The sequence below is a fragment of the Eretmochelys imbricata genome, chromosome 8 (assembly GCF_965152235.1).
Source record: "Eretmochelys imbricata isolate rEreImb1 chromosome 8, rEreImb1.hap1, whole genome shotgun sequence".
NCBI lineage: Eukaryota > Metazoa > Chordata > Testudines > Cheloniidae > Eretmochelys > Eretmochelys imbricata.
This window is the reverse complement of record NC_135579.1, coordinates 52,834,865-52,847,504: the sequence shown is the minus strand read 5'-3', so window position 1 is coordinate 52,847,504 and position 12,640 is coordinate 52,834,865. Positions and strand designations below refer to the sequence as shown.

At 46.9% G+C, this 12,640-nt stretch overlaps 1 protein-coding gene across 1 annotated transcript in view; it reads left to right on the top strand.

Moving 5' to 3' along the window:
- ACBD6 (acyl-CoA binding domain containing 6) overlaps positions 1-11,920 on the top strand; it is a 142,491-nt gene extending 130,571 nt beyond the window's left edge. The window contains exons 7-8 of the mRNA XM_077824016.1: positions 5,723-5,753; positions 11,308-11,920. Of these exons, the coding sequence (XP_077680142.1) occupies positions 5,723-5,753; positions 11,308-11,462 (186 nt within the window). The 3' untranslated portion in view covers positions 11,463-11,920. The remainder of the gene's footprint in view (positions 1-5,722; positions 5,754-11,307) is intronic.
- The last annotated feature ends 720 nt before the right edge of the window (positions 11,921-12,640 follow it).

Genomic DNA, 12,640 nt, shown 5'->3' with positions numbered 1-12,640 from the left:
GTGGTTCTCCAGGCGCTTGTGGATCACCGTGGGCGTTTCATTGACATTAACGCAGGCTGGCCCGGAAAGGTGCATGACGCGCGCATCTTTCGGAATACTGGCCTGTTCAAGAAGCTGCAAGCTGGGACTTTTTTCCCAGACCAGAAGATCACCGTAGGAGAAGTCGAAATGCTGACTGTGATCCTTGGAGACCCCGCTTACCCTTTAATGCCGTGGCTCATGAAACCCTACACAGGGAGCCTTGACAGCAGCAAGGAGCCATTCAACAACAGGCTGAGCCGGTGCAGAATGACTGTGGAGTGTGCTTTTGGCCGTTTAAAGGGCCGCTGGTGATCTCTGTATGAGAAGCTGGACCTGGCTGATGACAGCATCCCTGCGGTTATATCCGTGTGCTGTACCCTCCATAACATTTGTGAAGGGAAAGATGAAAAATTCACTCAGGCATGGAACTCGGAGGTTCAACACCTGGAGGCTGAATTTGAACAGCCAGAGACCAGGGCTATTAGAGAGGCCCAGCGCGGGGCTGCAAGGATTAGGGATGCCTTGAGGGAGCAATTTGAAGCTGAAAGCCACCAGTAATGTCTGGTGCCCTGCACAGGAGTGAAGTGCAGTGGTTCCAATGTTAGTAGGAATCTGTGTTTGCTACGCTGACTTGCAGTGCCTGTTTCTTTCCTGGGCTATGGTATCTTTTACGTTATGCAATAATAAAGAATGTTTTCAAAGCCCAAAAAATCCATTTATTGAAAAGAAAATTCATTTATTGAAAAGAAACACAACTGCTTGGGAAACAGAAAGGGCAAGGGGGTGGGGTGGGGAACGGTACAATCACAGATTTGCATATGTCCTGTTATCATATTCAGCCTTCCTGTCTGGAGTGCTATGCAGTGAGTGCTGCACTGCAAGATGGCTATACAGAATGGTGATGAGGGTTGAGTGCAGTGGGTAAGAGTCGTAGTTTTCAGGGCTGGGTGGTGAAGCTACAGGTGTTGGGGAGGCAGCTGGTGGCGGTAAGAACCCGGATGTTGGGGAGCGTGGGTTGGAGGTGACATGGGGGCACAAGGGAAAGAGTTTTGGGACAAGGGCTGCAGGGGGGGTCGGGCACGGTAGTGTTCCACCTGCATGGCTACGAGTGCCTGGATCGAGTCCGCTTGGCGCTCCATGATGCTTATCAGCCGATCCATGCTTTGCTGCTGGAGCACTGTACTTTTCTGCCAGCCCTCCTCATTCTGCTGGCCGATCCTCCTTTCCCTGTCTCGCCACTCCTGCACTTTTCGATTTTCATTACTTGAATGTGGCATTACTTCATGTAACGTCTTCCTTGCTTCTACGTGGCCTCTTTCTGATTCTTTGGAGTCTTTTGGCCGGTGATAACACGGATGGCTGAGATCTCAAGCTTGCATCTGTAAAGGCAAAATGCAATACTTAACAGAGGCAGCATTGTTCACACCAGTCGGAGTTGTGATTCCCCCGTACTTAAGGGCAAGCACTGTCTACACAATAGCATAATTTGCCCATCCCAAAGCGAGCACACATAACCCACGGGAGCCCCAAAATGGTGAGTAAGTACAGGGTCAAGCGTGACTGATTGTTTCACGGCTGTACTGTCCTCTGGGTTTCTGTGCCTTGGGGAGAGCCAACAGCTGCAGGGGGCCCCTATACTGAACACTGTCCCCACATTTTCCACAGGATGAGTTCATCCTGGAAGATATCTCGCTGCTGAGGGTGACCTGGGAAGCAAGGGAGGGTCTTCTACTCCAATGCGGATTCCACCCTGGCCCATATGCAGCTTGCCTGTGTGCAGCAATGGTCCCCCCGCCCCGCACGGCACAGTGACGCGGGCAAGTTAGCCTTACTGGGATAAGGACTACAGTGGCTCTCCCGAGAAACCTGCGCAAGCGCATTGCCCAAGTTCTGGCTGAGACCTTTGCAGAGATCACTGGGGCCGATTACCACGATGTGAGAGAGCACATCAACACCCTGTTCTGCATCTAGGCATGCATACGGCCCTAACCCTCCTCACTCCAAGAGCCTGCACCGAACAACTTCCTTCCCAAAATAAAAGCCACTTACTGGGCACCTCCTCTGGTGTTTGTCCTTCCCCAAGCACCGGCTGCCACGACCAGCTACCTTCCTTCTGGCTTGATAACAGCTCCTGGCTGCATGCATGTAGGGATTCCGGGGTGTCTTCCTCCACCTCAGCACCCTCGCTCCCGCTTTGCTTCTCTTCCTCTTCCCGCCTTGTTGAACTGGGCTTTGAAGGGCCCATGGTGGTATTCGGAGTGGAGGTGAGGTTGGCTCCAAGTATCGCATTCAGCTCTTTGTAGAAATGGCAGGTCGCAGGGGCAGCACCGGAACGGCCGTTTGCCTCTCAGGCTTTGCGGTAGGCATTCCGCAGCTCCTTAACTTTAACCCTGCACTGCAGTGCCTCCCGGTCATGGCCCCTTTCCATCATGTCCCTTGATATCTGCCCGAAGTTATCGTAATTCCTACGGCTGGAGCGCAGCTGGGACTGGACAGCTTCCTCCCCACAAACACTGATGAGGTGCAGCACCTCGCCATTGCTCCATACTGGGGATTGCCTGGCGCGTGGAGGCATGGTCACCTGGAAAGATTCGCTGAGAGCACTCCACACCTGGCTGAGCAAACAGGAAGGGGATTTTCAAAATTCCCAAGAGATTTAAAGGGCAGGTCTGACGGTTGGTCACCTGAGGGCAGGGCAGTAGAGTTCAAAGTGATGACCAGAGTGGCTAGAACAGGCATTGTGGGACACTTCTGGAGGCTGATCAGAGCGCACTATAGGACCAGGGCGTCCCTAATGGCGCCGCGGCGCTCCAGCGGGGGCGCAGCAAACGTTATTCCACTTGCCGAAGTGGAGTACCAGCAGCACTGTAGCCACAGAGTCAGAGCGCTCTATGTGCCTTGCCAGTGTGGACGGGTAGTGAGCTAGTGCTCCCGGGGCTCCTTTATTGTGCTGTAACTCGCAAGTGTAGCCAAGCCCTTAGTGTTGAATAGTCAGTGAATGTTGTCCTTAATTACCTCTGTTATTTTCTGTGTAGTGTATACTATAGATATAAATTTACATATCCTCGCCAAATATCCATTCAATGTGTAGTGGCACTCAAAAATGTAACAATGTTGGGAATCATTAAGAAAGGGATTGATAATAAGACAGAAAATATCATATTGCCTCTGTATAAATCCATAGTACACCCACATCATGAATACTGTGTGCAGATGTGGTCACCCCATCTCAAAAGAGATATATTGAAATTGGAAAAGGTTCAGAAAAGGGCAACAAAAATGACTAGGGGTATGGAACGGCTGCCGTATGAGGAGAGATTAGTAAGACTGGGACTTTCAGCTTGGAAAAGAGACGACTAAGGGGGGATATGATAGAGGTCTGTAAAATCATGACTAGTGTGGAGAAAGTAAATAAGGAAGTGTAATTTACTCCTTTTCGTAACACAAAAACTAGGGGTCACCAAATGAAACTAATGGGCAGCAGGTTTAAAACAAACAAAAGGAAGTATTTCTTCACACAACGCACAGTCAACCTGTGGAACTCCTTGCCAGAGGATGTTGTGAAGGCCAAGACTATAACAGGGTTCAAAAAAGAACTGGATAAATTCATGGAGGATAATTCCATGATTGGCTATTAGCCAGGATGGGCAGGGATGGTGTCCCTAACCTCTATTTGCCAGAAGCTGGGAATGGGCAACAAGGGATGGATCACTTGATGGCTACCTGTTCTGTTCATTCCCTCTGAGGCACCTGGCATTGGCAACTGTCGGAAGACAGGATACTGGGCTAGATGGACCTTTGGTCTGACCTAGTGTGGCTGCTCTTATGTTCTTAAGTTTGCACTCGCTACACCAACTCAGAGGAAAAGGGACAAGGCCCTTTTTGATGCTTAAGCTGCAGTACTCTTGTTCCTGAGGGTTTGTCTACACTACAAGCACTACAGCAGCATATCTGCAACTACACCGCTGTAGTGCTGATGCTTACTACAGCAACAGGTTTTTCCATTGTCGTAAATCCACCCCCTCACAAGGCGAAAGGTAGGTTGAGGGAAGAATTCGTCCATCAGTTTAGCGGTGTATATACCGGGATTTAGATTGACTTAGTTATATCTCTTGGGGTGTGTGTGAATTTTTCACATCCCTGAGCAACCTAGCTAGGTAGACCTAAGTTTAGGTGTGGACCTGGGCTGGGACAGAAATACTTGTCTGTTCCAATTTGAATGCAGAATCTCCTGAAACACAGTTGTTCCTAATCTCCTAGGCTGAAAAATGTTACAGCAATCTCTGGTCTGTCAACAAATGCTCAGAAACCACAAATCTCCAAACAGTCAGTTTTGTATTTTCAGTTTATTTTTCAGTTCTTTTCTCTTCCACTGCTTCAGAGGGCAGGACAGGCTGCAGAGCTTGCAGTATAACCCCAAAGAAGATGGTTATTAAAAAGTGACAACATTATTATTAAAATTCTGCAAATCAATGGGGGTTAAAGGAGAGCATTGCAAAGAGCCAGATCTTGCTGTGGCTAATAATTCAATGGGAAGCAGAGATGCAACTGGTTCATCTTCTGACACGAGCACCCTGCTATTCAGGGTGCTGCACTGTGGGGTGCTCGCTGCTGCTCTTCCTAGCAGGTGCAACATGCATACCCACCATCTGCTGGCAAGCACTGGCTTCTGGTGACTGCATTTGTGCTTTTCGGCTTCGAGACCTGTACGTGCCTCTGAACTTGCCGGCTGTGTTCCCCTGGGGGTGTGCTGTGCAGGCTGATCCATTAGCTGCACATGCTTCTAACAATGCTGAGATACACACGATATGATGGAATTTTGCACAAGGAGAAGAGGCTCTCTGCAGCTCTTCCCCTTGGCTCTCGTGAACCAGCACAGCGCAGGACTCACACAGTTTGACTGATGTTATGTTTTTCTGTACTTGTTTGACCAGCTGGGTGGGGGACAGTTTTGCACTGACTTCTGAAAACTGCACAAGAATTCATTTTTAATATTAATCATAAACATCTCTCAAAGCTCTTCATATAGTAATGATTTAGGGGGAAATCTTCAAAAGTGAAAGGCTCCTAAGTCACCTAGGAGCATAGTCAGTCACCTAGTCTATTTTGAAAATATTACCCTTAATTGCCAGCAGGAATTCTGAGGCTAAGACTGCATCCATTTTGCACTAAAGCAATAGCACATATGCAGTCTTGGCTCATAGAGCCTGCTTTATTGAGAGAAGAAATATTGGCTTTGACATTGAGGTTATCCCTCTAATAATTTTGAAAAGCTGCCTGGGAGCTTTGCCGTCACCTGAACAGCTGTCAGAGATCTTGCTTGGAGAGCACCTCTGGCAATGCACTCAGCCTCCTTCCTTCCAGTGTTGCATTGCAGTCGCAGGACTGGCCAGGGACCCCGCATTTGGCTGTGGTGCTAGAATCCTTGATTTTTCGGAGCTAGAAGTATCCGTGCTCTGAACTGCGTTACGCTGACGTTGTGATGTCACTAGGCATTCTTATGAGTTGCTGACGTATGTTCACAGTGTGCTGAGCCCATGAAAGGCAGAAGATTCAGTAGAATTCTGACTGCTGTTTAGCATGGTGCTGTGTGCTAGTTGTCTCGTTAATTTAATAAATTGCTCTGACTGGTTAGTTGTTAACTTATTTATACCCCTAGAACCTGCATGTGCCTCTAAAACCAGGTCTCTTTGTTTTTCAGGATGACGAAGGCCAGACCGCACTGCATTATGGTAAGCTGGTTTTGGATTTACATGTTTGCCTATTAACTGCATGAGTTTTCTGTTTGAATAAACAATATGTGTAAAGCAAATTTCAGAAGAAGTGGAAGCAGGGAGCTGTCCAGAAACTGGAGCTGGATTAACCAGGCCGGCTAACTCCAACAGCAAATCCTAGTGTGGGAAAGTGGTGTGCAAATGTTTCAGCAAGTGATCTTTAGAATCTCATCATATTAATGTGCTGGTGTTGGCCTGGTAGCACTGTGGACTACACTGGGGGAGGCCCCATCCTCTCTCACCTTTACTGTCTCCTAACATCTGTCTGGACCCCACCTTCACCTTCTTTCTCTCCATTCTTGGCTCCCTCTGTGTCTCCTCCACTCCGCATGGTTAACAGGGCTTTCTTCACTTGGGCTGCTCCATCTGCCCATGTTTGGGATACTCTTCCTCCATTGCACTCGCTGACTCAGTTCCCTTCCTTAAATCTCACTGTGAAGCCTTCCTTTTCCCTTTGGTTAGTGATTCACTTTCTGTATAAAGTCTTTTGCAGTCCTGTTCCGGATGCAGAGTAGTGTGTAGCATACCAAGGAATCTCAGTTGCCAGAAATGTGGCTGTTGGACCTGTTAGCAGTAACGCGTTGGAGGAATCATATCAAAGAGCACTGGCTTTCCTATCCTGGACAAGCCGTGTGGGACAGGAGGATGTTGCAGAAACAGTACAGTGAATTTTTCTTTTAGAGAAGATTGCCGTGGCTTGAACTGACAACGAACAGTTACAAGCCTAGCTTACGCTGGCAGCACCAGCCTCAGAGGTTCTGCACTTAACAAACAAAGAGCATCTCTCCTACTTCTTGAAACTATGGCATGTGTCACTCCTGCAGTTGAATCATAATTAGCTTTGACTTGTAAAAACCCGACTTGAGGGTCTAAAGTTTTTGTATAGTCTTTTTAGTGAAAATTGTGATCGATACAAAAGAGACAAACAGAGACTAAAATGATACACAGTGCTGATGGGCAAAGAGTGAACAAAAAAAGGCTGATAAATCTACCAGAATATTTTCCTAAATTAAATAATTTATCGTCATTTTATAATCGCTGTGTAATTAGTGACACCTGTCGCTCGGGTAGTATTTGTGCCTGGTCCTCCTTCAGACCCGTACCACAAGGACAGCAACAGGATAGCAAAATGATTGTAGAGATCAGCCCAAGATGCAGAGTTTGGATCTGGATCTAAATCTGCCTAAATTCTGGGGTGTCTGGACACAGGGTTCATTCAGTCTGATACTTTGTGACTTTTCCCCACATGCCCCTTCATGTACAGTCCATTGTTCCTCTTATTTCAAACACAGCCATTCCTGTCACCCCAATTGAAATAGATCATTGCTTATTTTAACAAACAGTGGTGGCTCTGCTGTCTGAATAACACTGTCTTAGTCACCTTTTATCCTCACGTTGTGCTTTCTCTTTGTCTGTCTCAATCGGAGCTTTGTCCTTTCCTTATTAAGGGGCAGATCCTACCACCTGGTGCATAGGTGCAGATGGTTTCATAGCTGTGGGATGCATGCAGTTTCATTGCACAAGAGGAGAGGGCCGGGTCTTCCAATCCTTCCTGCAGCAGAGGGGGCCCAAGGGTGACAGAGGCTACTTTAGCCATTGGGCTGGAGTAGCTCCCATATAGCATCTCCCCTCCCACTCTCCAGCCTGTGGGGAGGACTCCTCACCTTTCCCCTTGTGCAGACTCCTAGCACCCATCTACAGTGATTAAACTGGTTATGAGTTTTGGGGCTAACTGGTAATTTTCTCAGCCACATGATCAGACTATCCAGCAGTATCTGCCTGAAGCAAAAGAGGCAAGTTGTATTATATTTATGATATTATTTGTTTTCAGAGGTTTTGATCAGATTCACTGGTGGTAGAATTAAAAGAGGTCAACTTAAAAACCTCGTCATTTTTAAAAAATGAGGTAAAGTAATGTGGACTACTACATGCCCCTGCGTCACCCTGCCGAGTTGCGGGGGTAGGGGGGTTATAATCACAGTTTCCATTTTTTAAACAATGTGATTTTGATCTCTTATATGCAATGTGTTGTAGCCATGTTGGTCCCAGGATATTAGCGAGACAAGGTGGGTGAGGTAATAGAACAGATATTACTTCACCCACCTTGTCTCTTTTGGTCTCTTGTTGCTTTGTCTTAGAGCCACACAAACAAAAGGGAAACTCGCTGACTGTACAGGAGAAGCCATGAAAATGACTCTGCACAAAGTGCCGTCAAGTGCATGGAGTAACTGGGGGGGGAAAGGGAAATGTTTTTTCTCTACTCTTTATTTAAGTTACAGTACCAACGCTTGGTGAAAATTCTGGACAGCAATACAATCAAGGCGGTAGTTTCCCTTGGAGTAAAAGCCATGATATGTGCATGCCAAAAAAGCCTTTTTTTTTTTTTAAACCTGTATAGTTTGGATAAAAAATTCTTTTCAGAGTGAAAAATATTTTACCTTCAGTTGCTATACTGACACAATGTTTATTCCTCCCTCTTCCTTCCCCACCATTTGGGTATACGCTCACTCCCCATCCCCTTCACTATCACTAATCCACAAGAACACCTGCTTGGATCCGTACCACTCGGGTCCATTCTACCTCCCTGTTCTCCCTGTCTGCATGTGTCTGAATTCAATCTGTAAAACGTTTCTTCTCTCTTTTCCATCTCCCCGTTCTGTAGCACTAGTAATATGTTATGTGAAGCCTGAAAAGATCCAGTTAATTTAAAAAATTGTTTTGACTCAAGTGATTATTACTTAGAACTAAAATTTTCTGAAAATCCTCAAGTATGATTGTTGCTGGTGCTGCAAAATGGGGTTATTAATTGCAACAGAGACACACGATAGCCTGAATAATGTGTCTCCTTTTGGGTTTGACTGCAGTATCTCCTTTTGTTGCAGCTTTACAGTAAACTGTGAAGCAGTTACATTCCAGGAGCGAGGACAGTAAGACAGAGACTGTTTTGGGGGATTTAGCCATCCCCCTTTATGAGTTACTTTGGTCTGACAGCTGTCCTTGTGGTGACAGCTCTCCTGATTACAGCAGGTGTCAAACTCTGTCCTAGATGGGTTATAAATCCTGGCTCGTTACAATTGGCTCTGACCCTGGGTTTAATCGGAGGTTAAGTGGAGGCAACACTCCAGTATGTGCCTTCCAAATGGGCTGCATGTTATGAGTTCCAAATGCACCCATCTGCCTTTGCTCCCGAGTAGGATTCAGTGGCTTCTGGGCATTTGGTGCTTGTGGTTATATGCGGTGCTTATTGCAGAGTTGATCAGTATGAGCATGGTCTCCCTTGTAAATGCCCTGTTAGTCTCCTGCTCCTCCTCACCATGCTCCCCCACCCCTACCCACAGGGAATACTAAAATCATTGCCTCTGTGTCTCCCAGAGGAAATCAAGGCTTCTCCTTGCACTTGCAGTCACGTGATTTCAGAGTGGGCAGGTTCTGTATCCCCATGGGTGCTCTGTCTTCCTTGTAAAGCACCATCTGTTCTGCTCATTCTGTGCTGTGGGAGGGGATGTTGGAGTGAAAATAAAAAAAAATGAAATTCATCATCAAAACCCTGAGGATTAATGGAGTCAGCAGGCGAACTGCGCTGAATGAAAATTCATCTTCACCTGTGCCAGCGTCAGGGCCACCTCTCTGGCACTTGACAAATAGAGGTTCCCAGGGTGCCATAAATTCAGCAGCTGTACTAACCTCCAGGGACTTGTTCATGCTTTTCTGAGATGGGCTGATGACCACTTGGATTTCCCAGTATAGCAACAGGGCCAACACATTGCCTCATGTTGGGCCTGGTCCCGAGAAGTGCTGAACACCTGCTGAGAGTCGTTTGGGGATGGAGGTACTTAGAACCCTTCAGGATCAGACCCTCGGCTGGTGCAAAAGCTAGCCATTTTTCTTTGCAGTATATTTGAAACAGAGAATGAAGGCTAGTCTACACTCGGATCTTACGTGGGTATAACAACATCTCTCAGGGGTGTAAAAAATCAGCACCCCTGAGAGATTAAGCTATACCTACCTAACCCCTGGTGTCGAATCTTCTGTCAGGGAGGTGGATTACCTACGCAGGCAGGAGAACCCCTCCCGCTGGCATCAGTAGTGTCTACACCGAAGCACTCCAGCAGCACCGCTTTCGCGTTTGAAGTGTAGAGATGCCAATTTCATAAAGATCTGTCACTTCCCTGGAGATGCAGGTTCTGAAATGTCTCCGTCTCAGGACCAGCTGCTCAGGATCACACAGACTTGCCTCCATGGGAAACCATGATATTGGGTTCCCTTGCATGGCTCCCTCAGCTCTCTGGAAATGCCCCTTTCTTAAAGGCTCCCTGAGGTCTTGCTGGATGTTGCTCTCTCCTGTGCCGCTCCATTTGGCACTTCTCTCTCTTCCTGCATCCTACCTGCTGCTTTGTCATCAGTCCCGTCACTCCTTGTTTTAACATAAGCTCCGATCACATCTCGAGTTTACTTTGATTAAACTTTGCTGCTTGTCCCCTTGGATCTGTTGGAAACTGCAGTGTAATGTAAAAGACACTAATTACTACGTCTAGCGGCATAGAAGAGTAAACCGCTACATTTGTTGAAGTGCCTGAAATATAATTAAAACCAACAATTAACGGACAGGAAACTGCCCTCCTGACAGTCTCAGAAGGCAGATCAGCACTGAGACATTTTAAGTCTTACAGGAAGTCTGTGCCACAACGTTATTTTAAGGTAAAATCCAGGGGCCAGATCTTCAGACAATGTCAACAGGCCCGGCTCTTTTCCTATTATTGAAAAAGGCCCTTGTTGAATTGGGTGAGGGTAAGAAGTGGCAGGTGGAATTTGGTTTGGTTTTGGCCGAGTAATGAGAATTTGAAAAAAGGAGTTGTTCGTGCCTGCCTGGTAGTTTCCACCTCGCAGTAACGCCTCTCTGTGCTGGAAACGAATGGGCACCAAGCCGCATTGATTGGGGGATGGGCTCAGGTGGAGTTGTGGAATAACATGTCTTTTTACATCGAAAGTGTGTCTCAATGGGGAGTTCATGGGCTGAGGCAGGGAAGCAAGAGAATGGTTATGATCTCTGAACTAGACCTGGCTCCAGAGAAGCCCTGCCTCCTGCTGCATGATGGGTTAAGGGGCGTATGAAATGAAGCAGGGGTCTCTAAAAGCCCTGCCTTGTTCTGTGTGCAAATGCATGCTCTCATGGAGGCAGGACTCCAGAGGAACCCTTGAGTTCTCGTTCCAAACCATATATCAAGGGTCAGGACAAACAGAAATGTCTAGTTTGTAGTGTCCCTTCCCATTGCAATAGTAAATCAAAATCCAAATAATTTGTGCTAATTGCTTCCCAAAGCAATATTTACCATATGCTGCCAAAAGCCGAAATGGCATTTCCTAGCACCAGAAGATGTTCGGTGTGGGTATAGGATGCCCTGTACCATGCTTGAGCTCTAGCCTGGAGGCAGCTGGCATTCACTGTTGCAGTTCTTGAATGCCCATCGCTGCAGAATTGTAACACCAAATTAACTCTACCCTTTGTCTCCAGCCTCCGCCTGTGAGTTTTTTGACATTGTGGAGCTGCTGCTGAAGTCTGGAGCTGATCCCACCCTCTTGGACCAAGAAGGCTGCCTGCCTGAAGAGGTGACGGACTGTAAAGCAATCACTTCCCTGCTGCAGCAGCACACGGCTGGCAAAACCTAACTAGAAGGACTGCACCAGCACGGGGCTTCCAGAGTGGACAGAAACGGCAATAACCCCCACCCCATCCCCATTCTAACCCCCACAACCCTCTTTAATATGCATTGTTTTTTGAGAGTCGGGCATGACGTTTGGGAGGGCTGGGTGCCTGGCAAATCTACCAGCATAAGTCTTTGGAAGGAGTATACACTGCATAATAGAATCCACTTTTGCATGCTCTGGAATTTATTACTGCTCTGGGTGGGTGGGGGGGGACTCAGACAACATCTGACTATATTTAGACGCGGCTGCTCTTTTGAAAAATATACATGACTAGTGAGAGGTGATCAAATCAGCACTGAAGATTCAGATGTGACCAAATGAGATCTAGGGAAATCAGGTGTGGTACCATTGAGGGAAGCTGAGCTGTATTTCCCTTGGCCCAGACAAATACTATAAATAAAAAAGAGAGCACAAGGTCATACGTTGTTCCTTTCTGGTCTTTGGACGGGGGTAGTGGCCTGATTCCTGTGAAGCGATTGGCACTGGGGCCTTTCAGATGTACCAGCACACTCCACTCAGAGGGGTATTCCAGAAAGTGTTCTTCAAAAAGAAAATGACAAAAACAAAGACTGAGCCAGTGCAATCTCCTGCTCAGTTCCATGGGAGATGATGGGGTTTTTAGTGTGTGTCACTCTGTATTCTAGATATGAAGTACATTAGTGCACCATAAACGATGTAAGAGGAGGAGAGACGTCAGTACTGTGCCCGTATCTTGAGTGAAGTCACAAAATATAATTTTATCATTCATGCAACTGCTTATTAAAGGGAAAATATTGCAGAGTAAAAATGTTGTCACCAGTGAGTTACTTTTATCTCCAACTCCTTGTCATGTGGAAGTAGTTCTCTGACAGTAAAAACATGGTTTGGTTTGTAGTGTAGATAGGTTTGAACCACGTTTTTAACTCTCCATAGGGCAGGTGCAGATGCTAGTGAGCTGTAAGAATCACCAAGAATCTGTCTGAAACTAACTGGCCTTGGAGAGAGTGCTGAGGATCCATTAGGAATGGCTTCTGTTTTGGAGGGGGTTGTGGAAGTGCAGAGAATATGTATATGACTGCAGTTTAATTGCTAGTGGGGGAGTCCCTACTTGTGTTAACCATGTCACAGTGCTGTGGTCCAAGTCTACACTGATAGCACTG